This window comes from Pomacea canaliculata, linkage group LG2 (genome assembly GCF_003073045.1).
Source record: "Pomacea canaliculata isolate SZHN2017 linkage group LG2, ASM307304v1, whole genome shotgun sequence".
Taxonomy (NCBI): domain Eukaryota; kingdom Metazoa; phylum Mollusca; class Gastropoda; order Architaenioglossa; family Ampullariidae; genus Pomacea; species Pomacea canaliculata.
In genome coordinates this window covers 25,689,471-25,709,521 of record NC_037591.1, presented here as the reverse complement: position 1 = coordinate 25,709,521, position 20,051 = coordinate 25,689,471, and the positions used below count along the sequence as shown (strand labels likewise).

General features: G+C 35.6%; 1 protein-coding gene across 5 annotated transcripts in view; it reads right to left on the bottom strand.

Moving 5' to 3' along the window:
* Nucleotides 1-194: 194 nt before the first annotated feature.
* Nucleotides 195-20,051, bottom strand: part of LOC112557508 — a 32,972-nt gene continuing 13,115 nt past the window's right edge. The window contains exons 10-19 of one of the 5 annotated variants that reach the window (XM_025227415.1): nt 16,631-16,718; nt 14,905-15,063; nt 12,265-12,285; nt 9,391-9,558; nt 8,958-9,060; nt 8,164-8,295; nt 7,537-7,623; nt 6,917-7,015; nt 5,197-5,301; nt 195-3,930 (exon numbers count right to left, since the gene is read on the bottom strand). In XM_025227415.1, coding sequence (XP_025083200.1) covers nt 5,244-5,301; nt 6,917-7,015; nt 7,537-7,623; nt 8,164-8,295; nt 8,958-9,060; nt 9,391-9,558; nt 12,265-12,285; nt 14,905-15,063; nt 16,631-16,718 — 915 coding nt within the window. In that variant the 3' untranslated portion in view covers nt 195-3,930; nt 5,197-5,243. The other 4 variants (XM_025227413.1, XM_025227414.1, XM_025227416.1 and 1 more) reach the window with 4 other exon arrangements.

The window sequence follows — 20,051 nt, the reverse complement described above, 5'->3', positions numbered from 1 at the left end:
GAAGTTATAAAATAGTTATAATGTTTTGAAAACTTCAACAAACTAACATTTATTGTTTGTATTTTAGCATCTGATGTTTAAAATTGTTTAATTTCTTAATGACTTTTAATCTATGCATGGTTATTAACAAATTACTCATTCATACCTATATACCTGTTACTCAGAGACCAAAATTAAAATTAGGTGAAGACCAATGAGCTGCATATGTCACATTTAATTTCCACGTTATGGTGTAATTTCATGCAAGGGCAGACACTTGTGCACATATATACACAGATTTGCATCTCCAGTTTGTTTTGTTTTTTGCTAACTCTCCCCCACCTGCAAAAAAATCTAAATCAACAAAAAACTTCCACAGGCTGGAAGTGTAAGTCTGCACTTACGGATTAAAAAAACTGCTTCGCATATAAGTTAAAGCAGCCATGCTTTCTAGTGCTTAAAATTTAATGACTGTGCTGTCATAAATAATAAATGCTTCTTATACAATTGTAGATGTGCCCAAAACATTATTCAAATAAAGACTGATGACTTCACAAAGTGTCCAATTTAAAGCCTAATTACATAAGAATGTTAAATGTCTTCAATTTGCTGATGCATGCATCAATTTATAATTATGCCTTACAGCTTAAAAAAGTCAGAAAAGTTGCTTTTGGCACAATATAAACAGTATTTTGTCATCAAAATTTGTTCTTATTATCACCAAAAGCATTTTTATTATTTTTGACTAGTTCTTTCTGTTCTTATCACACAGCTGGGCTGTAAAAGTGTTTCAATCCATGTTGGGAAAACCACACATGATGCACTCTCTTAACATTAAAAAATCTGCTTTTCAAGCTTAATCACTAAGAACATTTCTTCACTAAAATCTAACACAAATTCATTGGACTACACAGGCAAAGGTTCCATAGGTGCAACACATGGACACCACCAACTCACACTTGTGCACACCTTCGAAAACAAATAAGGGCGTAAAAACCATCCCAGAAACAGCGACGAGACCTAAAAAAAAAAAATCATTATTTAATCAGCAGAGTATTTCATAAGGCAATAAACTAGATTTTTCAATCATATTCTGTAAATGCAAATGCTTATGAAATGCAGCTGCACTGCTGATAGAAAACCAAAGCCTTAAAGTAAATGCTACTTTTTTAACTATGTATCATAATGTAGTGAATGCTTGCAAAGACTGGCATCCGAGATTTGGTTTCAAAACACAAGATGTTAACCTTTACAAATTCAAACCAACACTGGTTAAATCTAAATGGGGTAAGGAAAACTCTAACCGTGATGGCATATACACTTAGAAAATAAAAATATATCACCAGCCATTATGGCGTGCTCTATGGAGGGTTAGCAAAATAGATCACAGTACTAGTGTGTGCCAGGGATTGGGTCACACAGAGATACATTGCCAGTAAATATTATGGCAGGAAGCACAGTTTATAATTCATAAACAGCTGTCAAGGATGAGAACACAGTAGAAATGTATACAATCACATTTAGTCCATACAATATACAGAATTACATCACGTCACCTGCTCCTCCTCTTATAAAAAAAACTAAATTTTATTTTCGATATAACTGTTGGGGACTTTTGGATTGATGTTCCTTCTGCAAAACTGAATACTGAATACAATCAGAAAAAAGAAGACATAATCTGATTTAACAATTTTTCCCCATAATAAACAAGCTAAAACATTAGTGCACTGCTAATTGTGAAAAATACATATATGTAATGGTAATAAAATACTCAGCAATACTCAAAAGCTTTGACTGAAAACAAAATCAAAGCTCTGTGCGTTAGTAACATAACACTGAAACGAACTAAAGGCATCAGAGCATACATTCATACAAATATGTATTAGTGCATGCAGCTTTGTTTTTTAAAAATCAGCAGGAAGTATTCTCCATATATCTGCTTTGTACAATCAGTCATATAAGATTATAGGATGAATATTAAAACTATCCAGAGGTTGGTGATCCAAAGACAGTGGCAGCAGACCAACAAAGATCCATTGACCACCAAGCTAAGGCATATATAATTTTTACACGTTTTCCTTACACATACTTTCTGTACAATGAACTGCTTCTTCAATTAAAAGCCATTTTGACTAAAAATTTTAAAACAACCATATTCTTTATCTGCTTTAAAAAGGGGAAAAATAATTACACACAGAATATTTTTGAATAATTTGAAAATAATTATTTCTTTCAAAAGGATATTTTGAATAATGTGAAACTTAAAAACAAAGTTCTGTCCTTCAGAACCATTTGCTGTATCTCCCACCTCAACAGTTATGTTCTTAAGCTCCAGAGCCTTTCCACTAGTTTGCTTGACTTGTCCTAAGCTCTTGCCTTTACCTACATGGCACAGGTTCCCAAACAGTTCTAAGCCGTCCTTTGCGATCTTATAAATCATTTAAAGCCATACTGTGCCATAACCTCTACTTACCTTCATCATTCATTTTCATTCAGTGTCGATGTATCTGCATGCATGTACACTTGTGGCAAGAGTGTTTGAGTGTGGAGGAGGAAATTCTTATATTTTCACCAAAGAAAATGCTGCCTGGAGAAGTTTTTCATGCTGTTTCTTGGACTTGCCACACATGCCCCAACTGGACCACTTTCAGGAATTTGTTTCATGAAACAATCTCCAGTAGACATTTTTCTCACAAGACTTTTTATGCAACATCAACCACAAAACACTTTTATGGAAGAATGCTTTTCCTACAAAAGCATCCCTATGCTTCAAAACTGTACCACTTAAATAAACACATTTTGGTTAAAAACACTCTTAAAACTGCATCATCATCATCTGTACATTTATGTTTTTGAATTTTCTTTCTTCATATGTTTTAACTGACAGTACAACATGACATTAAATAAGTGTCAGAATTCATGCCATGGCAACTGCAGCAAATAATGCCATTTTCATCCATATGTAATCTTGATTTTAATGAAAAGGCAGTTTTCATAAAAGCTTGTTATAAAGAGACTTGTCCATTTGTAAGCAGTTCTTTTAATCCTTCATTCTGACTTAAATCTCTTCTATCCCCTAAACATTTTCCAGGGCATTACTTGTGACTATAAAAAGGCACAACAATGCTTAATGACTCCTCTTTAGTCCTACTTCAACATATTAAGTGCTCTATATAAGCATTAAGCAATCCCATCCAGCATGTGATTTCGGTCACATGCAAAAACCTTAACCTTAACAAATATGCTCACCAGCCTGCACCAGTGTTTTTATCATCAAAAAATGAAACATGAAAACCACTAAAATGAAAAGAAATAATGTTGACTAGTTAATAATATCTGCTATGCAAAAATCACAAATAAGCAAACGTCAATTTTTATTTACAGGTCAACTCTAAAAAAGGGGAATTAAGTAAAAGCTCAAATTAATAAGCAAAATAAAGGTCTCAAAATTGCAATAAATTATATGCACAGGAATATTAGGGATTATATCTCTTCCTGAAAGGTCTGATGCAAATGTATTTTACATGATAGTTCTTAGATCTGTATTCCTTTATTCTTCTGCTTGACTAGTTAATGTTACTGAGAGGAGTAATGTTAACCTTTACTTCCCTCCTGTTAGTCATACAGGTAGTGCAAAATCAGTTTCAGTCTGTATTGTGATTCAATGTACATCATCATCTGCTCCATGCTCTGTTTAATAGCACATTATCTGGTGCCTCTTAAAAATAATGTTCCAAAATCTTCTAAAGTGTCTTCTGGACATGCTGTCATCTTCTACCTGAACAAGCTGACACAAATTTACTGAGTCCCACTACCTCTCTAAGACAGTCCACAGATCGCTTTATTCAAGCTTTTAGGGTTCATTCTTTTTCAGTTAGTTTTGAAGCTTGCCTGTCCTCTTTTTCAATTCTTTGTAGGGTGGAGGGGTCAGTCTGCAGAAGGTGATCAATTCTGAAATCAATTTATCAGTCAATCAATCCAACAGAAACAATCAAAACTAAAATTATTTTATCAAAGTATTATTATAAAACAGTGTGGAAAATGTGATTACATATGAAAAGGTATGTTTTGATTTCTTTCCTTTCAAAATAATGTAAGATCTAAATGTTACTTAAACTCAGTCAAGGTAATATTTATTGCATGTCATTAGCAACTTCAAAGAAATAGCACATTATGTAGACATAAACAGAAAATACTCATAATATTATATTTACTGCATTTGAATTCCAAAGGTTTGCTTGCTTTAAACTTATATAAAAACAAACCATTTTGGTGAAGGGCTGAGAAAATGCTTCGCAAATGTTAAAATGCAGGTAAGCAATGGTTCATAAACACATGCCGTACCAAAAATTATGCAAGCTTCATGCAAAGACATAAAACCAAAGTATTAATCACAGCACAGAAAAGTGAATTGGGGAAATGTGATTCTTTTCTTGTCTTATTCTAAAGAAAGCTTAATGAGACATATGCTTCCAGTGCCTACTGGACATACAGGCAGTCAATGTAAGGTCCACTAAGGGCAAGGCACATGGAGGGCAAAGACTACCTCTCTCTCTACCTGCAGCCTCTACATTTTCAGATGCACATTTATGATCCCTAACTGAAAGGTCAGAGTTTTCTGGATGCATGCCTGAGCATGTCTCTAACAGGTGACCTGCATTGCAGTCCAGCATGCTGACTACAATACCTACCCTCTTCTACCTTCTGATAGATTAATCTTAAAAGGATTTTTAAACAGCATTTATGCGTTTCTGGCTAGTATTCACTTATTTGTTGGTGTTTCTTCTGGTTAAGGACTCATAAAAAATAAATGGTGAATATGTAATATACAAAGATTCACGACATAAATGATAAAATTACCACATGCTAAGACCGCCCATGTTGCTACACAAAGCTAGCTATAACACAAAAACAAGGTCACAAGTATGTGGACAAAACAAAGCACAGCAAATAACACTGGTCAAAGAGCACAAAGCAACTTTCACTGCAATATTATTGTGAGGTATGGTTAAATCTGCTGCCACGCTGCAGATAACAGAATTATCTTGAAGGTCTGCATTCCACTATGCAGGGACTGAAGCCGCAGGGAGTAGGCTGATGGCTGATTAAAGCAACACTAGAGGCACAAAAACTTTCATAAAGACAGGCACCAGTGTGCTCCACGTTTGACTTCAGCCAAGATGCATTCTGAATTATAAACGAATGCATCATACTTACCTGTATCACAGAAAAAAGCCAAAGTCATATGAGGTACAGAGTCAAGGTCATAAGTCAGAAGAGGGACTGGAGGGTGGGGAGGGGCGGTAGTAGCGATCATCATACCTGTACCAGAACAAACACAACGTCATGGGAAGGCTGCTGAAGCAGGTAGGTGTGTTGTGGGTGTTAAACACATAATTCCTGAAATTATTTGTGCCAAACTACAGAGCACCTGCAACCTGATGCTCATAACATTCATCTCCTTTGAAAATGCTTGAAATTTCTTAATTAACTTTGCTTCACATGGGTCACTGAAGGGAATAGTACTTTAACACTTTTGTTTATAATATTATAAATACTGAATATAAATAAAGATATGTAGTTTTGTATGTGCAGCTGTTATTTTCTAAGGTGAGAGAAAATAATTTTTTGTGTGTCTATGTGTATGCATGTCAATAAAAGTAATGTCCTTTGACCTGACTGACTAGACAAGACTGCTCTCATTTTCCCTTGTCCCTGGATCTGCATTGACTATGGTGTGTCTTGCTTTCTTGTATTCTTTTGTTGTATCATATACTTCTGCTTTTGACTGTTTTACCCATAGACCACTTCTTCTGCTAGTGGTCTCTGCCACCTATTGTTTATCCAGGACATCTTGTCCAAAGATTTTCACTTGATGGATTAATTTTATTTATTTCTCCGCAATTATAAACTTCTTTCTCTGATCTATAAACTTTGCACTCTTTACATTTTCTCAGCTAAAGGCCTTGTGCTTTGTTGCTAGGATGGACATTGACTGAACTCCCAGTGAGAAGGGAATTTATTCTGCCTCTTGTTCTATGGCTTTTCATGACTACTTTGTGATACTTCCTGGGTTCCAGAATTGAAGACCTCTAGCAGTTATTATTATTGTATCTTGTTGTTTTAGTAAAGCCCTGCAAGCCATTTTTAATGGAAAAGGAACTATAGAAATCACATTACTGTGCACTAGGCTTGTGCAAGGACAGTTAGACATGGACAAGTCAGTTAACAGGTGTGTGCTCTATATGCATAGCAATGGTTTAAAAGTTAATGTTCAAGAGTGCATTCATTTCTGAATGTAAATGGGTACATTTGTAAAAATAAAAAGAAGTATGCATGTACAAGTATATACCATTTAAAACTAATTTTTCACTCCAAACTCATCTTGCAGCAGCACGTAGTGCAATAAAGCCTTGCTCCAAATTCAAGCCATAGTGACATAATATATTATTAAATTTATTAAAACATTATTAAATTTAATTTAAATATTTGAAACTAATCATACAACTTTTATCACCACTTAATCCACAAACTGTTTAATCAGTTACATGAGTGTTAAGAGATTATTTAACATTAATATAATCTACCCATGACAGAAGGTTGTGGCTATGAACATATTAAAACAGATCATCAGTTCTCACAAAAGGAGATAAGTACCACTACTGAAGGTACACATTCTACCAATACCATGGAAAATATTACAATATCCATCAGTACAGTATCAAACAGTACATGTAAGATAAACATCACTTTAAATATTACATGCACCCATCAGTAAAAATGAAAAGATTACATATACCTTTTAAATCCACTAACATAATTATACAACCATTTCAAAACTCCCAAATAGATTAAACATCTTTTTTCTCAGACACAGGATGTATATGAATCTCAGGAACCTATAAAGTACATCTGATAAAGAAAACAATCTGCTCACCCCTGAACCTGTTCTGGGATATAAACATATTCCATTGGAATCAGCTTCCTCAGGTCTTCCAAAGACCGAACAAACTGCAGCTTGGAGCTGAACTTCGAGCTGCAGACAGTACAGGTACCACAGTATCTTAATCTTTCTTTGAATAGTAATAGCCTACTTCCACTTTTCAGGCTGATTTAAAACACTCTTTAAAATCTTTTAAAAATCTTTAAAAACAAAATTATTTTGTCACAAGAGTGGGTCTTTAATGAATTACAAACAGTTATCTCCCTTTTTTGCTCCTCAAATTAGCTTATTTATTGCTATTTAAGAATGAACACAAGGCAAGGGCACAAAAATAAAAACTAAAGCTCTAATTATAGCTAGAGACTAACTTCAAACTTCAGGTATGACCTTTCCTGACAGTAAAAAAAAGTCTGATAGGATGAGCATTTTCATTTCACATTCTTCCATTAAATGCAGATGTGTTTATTTAATTTGATACATGTAATATTGAAATTTGAAAGAAGTGATCTCTCTTTCAAATTTTATAGATTTTCATGCAAAAGTGGAGGGGATATTTCAGATGTTTGTGGTACAATGTTTATAAAATGCATAAGAAAGGAGAGGGAATCCCTAACCTTATGAAAGGGCGAGTCATCAACACAACTGTCTTCAGCCAGAGTGTAGGATGGACCAGGAATAGAGCCTTAAGGTTTTTCTTTAGCCTGTTGACAATGTGTATATTCTCATATACATAAATACACAAAAATCATAGCATAAATTTACATACATATGTGCAGATACATCCTCCCCCTCACTGCTTTCCAAACCACAATACAGAAACCCATATGCATACATGCACATAAATATGACAGATATCTGCTAAAACCCATTTTTAATATTATTTTATTTCTATTAAATTAATCACTTCCCTTTAACATCTTCTAACGTAATCTTTGCTAAGAAATCTTTGCAGTCTGTTCATTTGCTGTTCATGTTCATGTCCCTGTCATCTCTCATATAATTCTTCCCTCTAGTGTGCTGGCGTGTCACATACCTCTAATTGCCCTTGTGGATGAATAAAGTTGTATTGAATTGAATTGAATTGAATGTTCATTTACAAGTGATGTTAATCCTGCAAGTCTATAATCCACACAAACTCCTGCTCTCTAACCAACTGTATTATGCTATCAGTTTTCAAGATTGTGTTTGTGAGTATGGTTAGTTTATTGTTCTGATACCCATGCCCTTTAAAAACTACTCACTTTCTGTCAATGGACTGGTAGCATTTCTTCAGCCATCCAAAATTCGGCATCTGTCTTCGGGGAGTCGCTCCATGGAAGTACACAATCATGTAGTCATCTGCCACCAATTCATCCAATGTGTGGATCACGTAACTGCAAAGAAGCCAAGAGCAACTTAATGTCTTTGTGAAAGTTGATGACAACTGAACTTATGCCGCATACAATGAACTGACAAAATAATACATCTCAAAAGAAAATAGGATCTAGCACAAGCACCATAACATAATATTGTTGTAATGCCTTTAATGCTGAAAGGTGGTGCACACTGATTCTGTATAGGAATGGTTGTACACTTTGGATAGCCTGTACCAAGAAGAGATGTTAATAACAACATATTTCAGTCAGACAAATTTTCTTTTTAAGTAGACCTTTTTTTACCACATGCATTTAAAGATTTGCTTCAGCTATCTAAATCAAGTACAATATCTTTGTTCTGTATCAGAGGAGAGATTCTACAGTAACCCATTTTAATACAAGTTTATATACAAAACAAATTTCATGTTTATAGAAATGTTTCCTTATTCAAAAGTGTCTGTAATTTAAAAGACCAGTTTTTGAAAACAATGAAGAACAGTACATGTTGAGTGCACTGCTTGTATTTTTTCAAATTGTTAAACTTTCCTACAGTGATAAAAATGATTCAAAGGTATAAAGAAAGTTATATGTGAGCAGGCTGTATTGATAGTGATTCCCTATGCTTCCATTCCATCAGTCATAAATAATTTAATGACATGATATTATGAAAAGGGGCTTACTAGAACAGGTGGTCCATGACATAAGAATAGTCTTTTCTGTCTCTGCTGGGAAGGTAACAACCAGAAAACACAATAATTGCATTCAGGCCTTCACCATAGTAACCTGCCATAGAAAGAAAAACACAAAATCTCCTGTAATCCCATCAAACATACCTACTAGAGTGTTGGCAGGAATCACAATATTACAAATAGTTTAGCTTATTCCTTGTTACTCCTCAAGGGCCACAACAAATATTACAATTATTGGTATTATAATTATTCAGCAGCACACTTTTGCAGCCACTGTTAGTAAATTGGTTAGTTTTCTGTTTTTGCTCTAGTTTTCTCTTCCCATCTACCTTGAGGCCAAACTGTGTGTTCCGACAGCATCTTGCTCATCTTATTTCCCTTATACCACAAAATGCACTCAACAGCAACAGTGAGCTGCACTCACCACCATGAGACAGAACCCTCTTGTAAGGCTCAATCACCCGCATGTCAATGCAAAACTCCATGTCCGCTATCTGCACAAGCTTCCAGCTTTTCGAATCTCTCCTCTCCTCTTCTGCTGTATATTCTGGGATCTCTTCTGTCCTGTCTCGCATGCGCACAGGGGTATCATCTGCAATGAGAAACATCCCTCATCTATTTACCTTGTCAGCAAAACAATCACTTCATACTGAAAACAGCCAAGTTGTGTCCTTCACTTACTGACACAGTAAGTAGAATATGCTCACTTGTGCTGCATTCTGACCAATACATGATTGCAGATAAGTAGATTTTTGTACTCCATTCAAACAAAGAACTCTCAAACTAAACATTTTTGAAAACCATGACATGGCAGAGCCTATTTTAAGCGTGCCTTTAGAACAGCTGATACAATCATGAAAGACTAGCTAACTAATCTAGTTATCAAGGAATTATCTAGTTAATGTTTTGGCCTATATATCATAACCGTTTTAACTGTTTTCAGCCAAACACACAGTCATTCCTAATATACAAGAAGTTTGCTTAGGGGATATGAATAAGGAAAGAAAAAGAAACCACAAAAACCCACTTTGCATACAAGTATGCACACACTGTATACTCTCTCATCCACATGAACAAAGAGAGGAGTTATTGAAAGGCACCAGAGGTATTCATTGAGTACACACATGCAGGCCTGAATGAAGATTTAAACATGCTAAAAACTACAGTTAATTCACTGCTGTGGACCATTAAGAATACCTGACAGTTAATGCAAGTCAAAATTAGATTAGTATTTTCAAACATCAACTCCAGGTGTTATCTAAGAAACTTGAATCTCAAATATCTGTAATTATGGTCAAATGATAATCTGAGATATCAAATGATAATTTTATTATGTATATGTATATGTATATGTATAATGTTTGCCACAGAAGTATATTTAAAACAAAGAAAAAAACTGGAGCCATATGAACATTATGACTAGCCTCATATGAGATCCAGGGAAAAAAGAGATGTAAATTACAAGGATAGACCATGTTGGTGAACAAGAAAAAACAAGAAGTGATTTTTAATTTAATGGTGATTGTTACTAGCCAGGTGAGGTGTGCACTATGCACCAAATAAATCTGACCACTCTTTGAAAAATGGTCAATCATACATGAACACTTTCTACACATTTACTCCTCAACACAGATGTCAACATTTGGAAGGCCATTGCTCATGATCACAGAGCATAAGGCATAATAGTCTGGAAGGGAGTAGAGCTATAAGAACACCAGATATAATAATAAATGCAAAATTTTTTAAGTGCGTACTCACACTCCTAAGGAGCATGCTCTTAGCGCTTAAGAACAAGAACAAAACATGGATAGCATACAAAGGACAGGAAAACAGACAAATAACATAGCAACTATAAAAGTAAACAACCGTACAAAACAAAGAATAAAATCAAATGCAGAAAACACAAAGAGGAACCAAATAACAAGAACAAGAGCTGAGAGTAAGATGATATTGCAAAAGGAAGGGTGTGAAAAAGGACTAGCATTATGGGAAAGGTTGTTAGGAGATATACTAAGCTGGCTGCCAAGAGAGTTAGAAAAAAGGCTTTAGTTCTTTGTCATTCTAATCACATCTAGATTTAAGAATGGCGCCTTGCCTACAAAAAAAAAAAAAAAGAGATACTGAAGAACTCATAATTCCAGACTATAGTAACACCTAGGCACCACACAGAAAAAATGGTTTCTGAGAGGCCCGAGTTTTTCACTCCAAGAACACCCAAGTATTGTGAAAACTGGGATTTGATTTCACTAACACCAAGGTTTTATAGACTAGGAACTATGGCTTCCAGAATTGAAAGCCAAATGATTACAAATATTAGCAAAAATAATTAAACATTTTTCATCTTTCATACATTAAAATCTACTTTACCTAAACACAAAATCCCATATCTACATGCATAAAACTCATGCAGTGGATACAAGCACAAATGTGCATGGGTGCATGCACGCGCACGCACACACACATACTAATGTAAGCATACACACATTTTGTGCTTTTTCATACACCTGTGCAAAAAATACACACCCAAGACAGAAGACATGTTCTAAGCCCCTAAAAATAAAAGACAGCCAGGTCATGCTCACAACTCACATTCTGAATCCATTCTTTACAGTGTATATGTCACTTCTATTATCTTTTAAAAAGTTTAACGTACATACAGGAATGAACTCATATACAGACATTTACTTATGAAAGTCAGTAGACACACTCAAAATGTCTGTATAATACTATGTTAACCTTTGTGGCATTAACCTCATGCATACATGAGCTCAGAATTTATGTACAAATATTTTACCCTACACATTACTTTGGCTTGGGATTTTATGTAAAAATGGTTAACTCTCAGCATTACTCAGAGTAATCTGATTGCACCATCAACTCCCAGTGCCACTAAGGGTTACTTGTTTTGGCATAAATTTCCAGGCCTGAGTAATGCTCATCGTTAACACCAAGAAGTCAACAGTCTAAAAGTGACTTGCCACATTTTGTGTTCTCTTTAAACTGAATCTACTTTTACAGCAAGAAGTGACTGATACACTCTACAATACTGCTTAAAAGAGTTTAAAATAAGGCCAACATTTAATCAGGTTTAAAGCTTGAGTTAATAAATATCTGGGCTTTCCAAATGGACAGAAAAATGGACACATACACCTCCCCTTTTTATGTCCAGTCTCACGGTGACAATTGATGACAAATAATACCAGTATCAGAGATTATTAAATAACAGTCACTACACAGTAACATAAAAACCACAGCCTTAAACAAACACATGCAAGGTTTTTGTGCAAGACCACCATACCTTCCTCTAACAGTTTTCTTGCTGTAAATTTTTTGGACAAACAGAAACCCCAAAAAACAAAACTAAGTCAGAGCTATGGCTTTAGAAACATGTAAAACAAATTAGTAGACATAGTTGCACATTATCTTAATAATTATCTATAAAATACAGTAGACATAAACATAGAGTTCATGTGTATAAATGTGTAGCAGTGTTCTTTTTAATAACCATTAATAATCAGTGCTATTTAGGTCCATGTTAACAAGCAGAGGAGCTTACTTTAAAGTATACTTTTCTCCTTCTATGTTCTACATCCTCCCCTATCAATTAGCTTCTTTCTCTGACAACATTTCCTCTTGTCACTCTTTATGCTCATGAAGCAACTTTTTTAAGTACAGGGTTAACTTGCCCTTTGGGCACAGGCTTTCCTGTCTGGATGGGGAGCTTGAGCGGTTAGAGCGTTTGTGCCCAAGGTGAGAGCACGCTGATTCAATACCCGATTAGCGAAGTAAGCTTCCCCCAGTCAAACCAGCTGGTGGGAATGGGTACCTGAATCCACGGAGGGTTAGGGAAGTTAAGGCAGCAAGGGAAGGAAATGGACACCACCCTCACATAAAGCTGGCCCTGAGAAAAGTGGGGTCTCTAACACCTCACTCCCCAACAACCTTAAAAGGTTAGTGGGTATAGCATATGTCAACTTTTTTGTTAAAAGGGGGCGGGGTCCAATTTACTTATTTGGATATCTTAATAAACAAGCTTAAATCATATTTGGGTAGACAATTTAAATTCTATTAAGAGTTGTCTTAAGGAAAAAACTATAGCTGCACATTTTGTGTTTTTTCTTTTTTTTTTTCCTAATTTTTTTTATTACAATTTTTGGAAAATGATAAAATTTGTGTATCCAGACAGGAAGGTAAGGTAAAGGTCATCCCCTAACCTGAGGGACGGTTCCCTTAACAACTGCAGTGTAGGTACAACAGTTACTACCAGCCCATCCCCCAACCTGTGATTTCTCATCTCATCAGGCCTGGGTATAGCAACATTGTAAAGCCAGAAAGGCGGATTTTATTACTATAGGTCCCAAACACTTATCCCTAACAATCTTATATGTTTGATACATCTGCCTGTCATCGCATACAGGATGCTGTTGACCTGGTTTCGTAACCCATGTATCCTGTTTAGGCACAGTCCATAGTGGTATCAACAAGTGTCAGTCATCCTACCCATACATTTTGATCAAGCATGGTACATACACAAAAAACACCACAAGCTTATCCCAGTCAACACTAAAAATCAAACTGGCTTAAAACTTTAAATTTAAATCAGGAAAAAAAATGAACATTATTGTTAAATGTGTTATCTGTAATTTATTTCTTTTTTTTTTTTTTGTAAGGGAAGGGGAGTTGGGGGTAAAGGCAGTATATATCTTTTGCCTAGCATACAAAAGGGCCCAGAACCAGCCCTAGATTTTTATTTTACTAGAAGAAACAGAAATAGAAGGGCCTTTACTGCTTTGCAGTTTGGCTCATTTGTTATTTGAATTAATAAAAAGAATAACTGATGTGCTTTGTTGTGCATAGCAACCAAACTTTTTCTTGATTAAAGTGGGTTGTTGGGGTAGATTTGAACTTTATTGTTCTAGTTCATGGGTACTATGACAATGAAGATGTGCACAGTGGTGGCACAGTGGCTAAAGTGCCTATCATTATGACAATTAGGATTAGGTGTTGTGGGTTCAGATCTCAGCTCCTTCTGGGTGTTCAGTTCATTGTCAATTCGGCATTATTAAATGAAATGTCAGTAATGATAGTTGAATAGTAAGCTTACTACCATATTTTGCCAAAAGCCATCTGGAAGTAAAGTTGACAGCTGTAGATTTCACCTCACCATGACTGATCAACCTCACTGATTGCTACTACCAAGATGAAATGTGCACTATAGAAGTCTGACCACTCTAAGAAAAATGGTCAATCTTGCATCAACACTTACTGTTGAGTCTGTGTATGAAGGTGTGCTATTCAGGTATGAATCTGTATTTCGATGTTATTTGGTTTTATTGGTGTAATCCACCTTGAGTATATGGTTGAGAAATGTACTATATAAATCAGATTAATCATCATCATATCTGACTCCTCAATTTTGCAAGGAATTGACAAAGTCTAGAAAATTTAAAGATACTGGCCAGAAACAACCAACAATGCCAAGGAAGGTAGAAAAATGAGTTCTTGATATTCAGTTACTTTAGTTTACCTAAAGTAATAGATTAAAAAATTATTAAATATCCTCTTAAATTATCTTCCAAAGCTATCATAATGCTTGCAGGTGCTTTCATAACAACTGTATGCAAAGTGATTTCTAGGAGTTAATTCTACAGATTTACTACTGCTGAACTTTTACAGCAGCAAGCATCTGAAAGTTTTATTTTTGTCTGTTATTTATAAGTAAACATTTAAATCTACTGCAAAAATGTAAAATCAGCATCTAAGATCCATCTAATAATAATTCACATACTAAGCTGTTCTTTCTGCCTGTTGTTTCACATACATGAATGCACTGTTTGTCTGTCTGTTAGCGTCCAATACTGTGTTACCAACAGAACCCATATCCCAGCAACTAACAAACAAACAAAAAGATGAGCACAAGCAAAAGGCCTCAGCATACTTTCCCATTCCAGTTGTTCATTATCCATGTTTGAGTCAATCTCGCTGTCCGAGTCCAGCACTTCAACATCATCCAAATGGTCACCACTGACCAGGCCTGCTGCTGGAACCAGCCTCCGTTTTACATGTTCCCCTCTTTCTTCAGGGTTGTCTGTCTTTTCTAAAAGATTAGTACAATAACAATGTAGCATTTAGTTTTGTCTATAAAGTCAGGTAAGATAATGCAGTATGAAGTGAATCAACCATTAAATATTGTGCCAACATTTATAACTACAGGTAGTCCTCGACTTACGACGTTGATCCGTTCTTACGCGGCATCGTAAACCGAATTTCGATGTAAGTCGGATCATACGTTCATACAGTACTGTACCATAATAACAGTACAGTACTGCAAACACTTAGCCTATCCAAACACCTATCCTAACACAATACCCTACATAATTATCAATAAACATAAGTACAGTAAAATGTTGTGCAGTGCAGTACGCTTTGTTATCACTGTCGCTTTCATAGGAGCAGATCCTTTCACATGTTCAAGGATGCGATCTTTATCCTTGATAATCGTAGCGTCAGTCGAACGACTAAGTCCTAATGACCTGCCAATTTCTGTTGCTGTTTCCCTCTTCTCAGACTGCCTTATGATATCCACTTTCACCTCAATGGTGATGGCCTTCCTTTTCTTTGATGCACTGTTATCAGATAAGTCTACCTTTCGTTTGGGAGCCATAATGAAGGGTGTTATTGCGCACAGGAGACTCGTTTTCTTCGTGTAACCGGGTACAGTGTACAGTACAGTACTGTACTGGACTCTATGACTTCCGCCTCATGTGGAATGAGGCACACGTATAAAGCGTCATAACCACAAAACGACGTAACTCGAGACTGTCATAACCCAAGGACTACCTGTATAAATTTTAAGTTTTGGCTAATGAGTTGTGCGGAACATCTCACTAAATGCACTAAGTGTGTGTGTGTGTGTGTTTTTAAGAGGGTGTGGGTTAAAAGGCAGCCGTGCAGCAGATGTCAAGAAACCTTCTATGTTTACTCTGTTAATAACAGCAACTTCGCAATATAGTTATGTGTTAACTGGCATGCTAGTAGCAATCTCAGTCTGTTAACCCCTAGCACCTAAATATCATAGAGGTAACCCTTTGGCTTACCCAGTCAATAATACTTATTCATATATATAGCCTATATGCCTGATATGATTTATCATTGCTTACTATGTATTTTCAAAATGCCTAAAATGTACACTGCATTTGTATTCGCCATAACCATTATGTACTCATTTTTTAAGGAGCCAAGAAAGCATCCTACATAAATATCAAAGCATTAAATTGAAAGTGAAAGGCTCAAAACAGAACAAAGAAGTGGTAGTTTCACTGCTCCTAATGAATCAGCACACAGTTTCCCTCTAACTGTGTTACAGTGTCAATGCCTGTTGTCACATATTTTATTCCAGCATAAAGGAAATAAATCTCCCTTTACAAAGGAAGGGGCAATTCTCAAGTTTCCCTAAACAAAATCCTGTTCCCTGTCTGGTATTCTGCTGATCATGGAATTACACATAAACACAGTTAGCTAGGTACAGTTAGTCATAAACCAGCAAGCCACAGTTATTTTCCGGGCAAGATGGGTCCATTGGCCAAGTTTGATGCCTGTTAGTGCTAGCTTCCTTTACTCTTTCAAAAATAAAAATAAAAAACTTTCATCTATGCATTACTCACCTGAGGTAACATGCCCACCCTCTCCAACAATGTTTGGCAGCTCATCATCTTGCCACTCATCTCTCAGCTCCATCCCCTTCAACTGATCCTGCAACAGAACACTCCCACTCAGTTGCTTCGCAGTTTGCTGCATACTCCTGTATACAACAAAAAGGTCAAACACAGCAAGACCTGTCTATAATTTGTCTGTTCGCCCATCTCCCTTCTCTCTCTCTCACATACACACTCATCTCATGGAAACCATTTTAAAATAGGTTACAAGTTACAACAGCACACCTAGCTCCATGGAAAATTGCTTATCTTTTAAACCAGATCCTGTTGAAAATTCTCTCAAACCAAATCGTACTCTCAACTTTTCACTGCACAAAGAGTTCACTTGCACACATGTTAGTGAAGCAAGCAGGGAAGTGCAACCTGCCTTCCTATTGTGACTGTTCAGTCCTGATGCACGAAAATCTTTAGCCAACTCGACACCAACAAAATGGCAGCATTCCAAAATGCACAGATTTTTAACAACACTCAGATATCTTCTAAAAAAGATGACTTTTTATAAATTCCTTTTTGTTTCATTCAGAGGCTTAATTAAATCTTACTTTAAAAAAAAAAACTAGCGTTCTTTTCAGGAAATGAAAACTATCTGGTAATAAAATTAACACTGTAAGACCTATGCTTATGTCAATATACTACACAATAGTGATCACTTTTTTTTCAGCCAAAACAAGAGGTTTTTTCCTTCCACACAATGCACAACTTCATATGAACAGTGTAATATGGTCCTCTACAAGAAAAGGTTCCTCCTGAAGTGACTCATTCTGTAAGAGATCTGCGTCATCAGGCCAGAAAATTATGCTCAAAAGGCTTGGACTGGCCAAAGCAATGAGGACAAAGGTGGGGGTTGGGGGATAAAAAAGATGTGCTGTCAGTTCCAACGTTATCCTGCTTGTAGCCTTTCCTTCCTTTTTCCAGAAAATGCCTTAACAGAGGCAGCTTTTATTTAAACAATCGAACATCCCACAATTATAATTTTGTGAGGATGGGGTGAAATCAATACATGAATCATCAAATCCATAGTTTTTTTATGTCAATGTTAATGTGTTAATTTCAATAACTTGTCAACAGAAATATTTTTTTAACATTCACAGTTTCTAATTTTTGTAAGGATATTTTTAGGAATATGTGCTACTTATGGTCCTGCATTAGCACAAGTTTTATTATCAATGTCACTGCTATATCTTGTCTTGAACACAGAAATATTCCTGTTTAGGGCAAAAATTTGAATTTTTATTTTTACAATGTTGTAATTTGTCTGGCCTGTTTTATAAATTGACAAGAAAAGATGAGTTTACACTAGCTACAAAATAATGTTAGCCTCAAAATTTTCTTTTTGTTTTATTCACTAGAGAATAAAAAACTACATAAGAAATTCTATACAGCCACACTATTACAAAAGAAAAGTTAATCACCACTGCTATTTAAAGTAAGCTGAAGAAGTAGGCAGGGTAGTAAATGGGGTTTCAGACTAGGAAGTCATGTGCAGGGTTCAATTCTCACCAACTACAGTGATCAATAACATGACGTTAGGATGCATGACAAGTTTCTACACTGGCATTAAGGAACAACAAATAAACTTAATTCATCAAAGTTAAATGACAAACCTGCATTCTAAAGGAAACAAAGGCTGAGTGAAACCATCATCTTAAAATTAACTGCAGAAATATTTCCACAGAGGAAATAAAGAAAAAGCTAATGTCCTCTACTGAAGCCAAATCATAAGTATGGTTGTAGAAAGCATCTTCACACCATAACAGGCAGATTTACATTAATATATAAATTAAGTGTACTACCGTTGCTGATTTGACACACATTACTCTTAATTGTCTTGATCTATATGGTCATAAAATGAAACTAAAATCAAGTCAGTGTCATATTCTGTGCCTTAGTTTCACAAAGCAAATTAAATACAAAGCTACTCAGTTTTGTTCTCATTTGAGGATGAAATCTGATCATGGTTTGATAAGACAATTCACAAGTATAAATCCTATTTACTGCTTTATTCTTTGACAAAGCATTAAAATGGTAGTAGACTGCATATTCAGTCCAATTCAAATAGTTATGTGCAGAGAAAGAGGAGTGCAGTTACACTTACCACATGGCTAATTCAGAACTTCAATGCAGCATATACTCCATAGACCCTACATGTCATTAAGTGCAAGCTCAATCTCTTACACACACTTTTTACACTTTCCCTATGCATCTGCTGCATGCATGCCAAAGATGTATTATCAACATAAATCTGTGGTTCCTGCTAGTAATTAATAAATCCAGACACCTTACACTGATGCTCATTGTTACCCTCTCTCAACAAAGCCAGATGTGCCCATTCAGCATTTATTCCAGTGGGGTTTCTCTCTCTCTCTTTTCAGAGTTGAAAAATCCCTGGGTTTTTTATTACTTGTTCCATTCCATTAATACACTAAAGTTTTCAATTTAATCATCAAATATAATCTAAATCAAGCATAGACATTGGTCTTATAACCCCCACCCTCCTGATTTCCACATGTAATCAGGTTATGACTGTAACTGAAATGCTTGTTTATGATTCTTTTACCAGAGCCAAAGTGATATCTGGGACAATGATTAGGGATTGAGGGAATGTAAATAGCAGATTTCTCTCAAAAAATTCTTTGTTACTATGATAACTCTTGTTTGTTCTGTTTTACAAAAAGTTTTCATTTTTTAAAATTTATTTAACAACACTATGCCCAACTAAGCAAGTTGAAAAAAAGCACTTATGCTTCTAAAATAAAGACTTCATGTAAAATATTTTAAAAGTTATCATTACAGAACCAAATTGGCTATAACAGGGAAGTCAACATTTTAACCATTATGTAACCACTCTGCAATAAAGAAAGATTATTTTATGACATAGTGATGACATTAAGGTACTACCAATACCACTGCAGCAGAAACTGACCAATGCGAAATGCAGAACCTACACAAAAAAAACCCACCAAATTTTAAGTAAACTTTCTCCGAGACTCACCAGATGGTACGACCAAAGGTGCTTCACTACCTTTTACATCAGCCTCCTTTCCTAACAGCAAGTTAAACTTGAGGGCATTTGGTAAATTACTAGTTATATCCCTTTAATTAATCCCACACAAAACCAACAAAAGACCATGCCCATCAGTTTTCTTCACATGGCTGGCACAGCTGAAGGAGTAAAAGAACAAGGAGGTTTTCTCTCATCTGGTACATCTTGCAGGAAGATAATTTATTATAAAATTTTATATTTGCTTTGACTCTGCCAGATGGCACAAGAAAAAAGAGGGCTGAGGCAATAACTCACCCAAGCAATTGCTTATTGTCCCCTTCATGTGATACTGGGCCACTGGACCAACTGAATCCAGAGCCCCTGCAA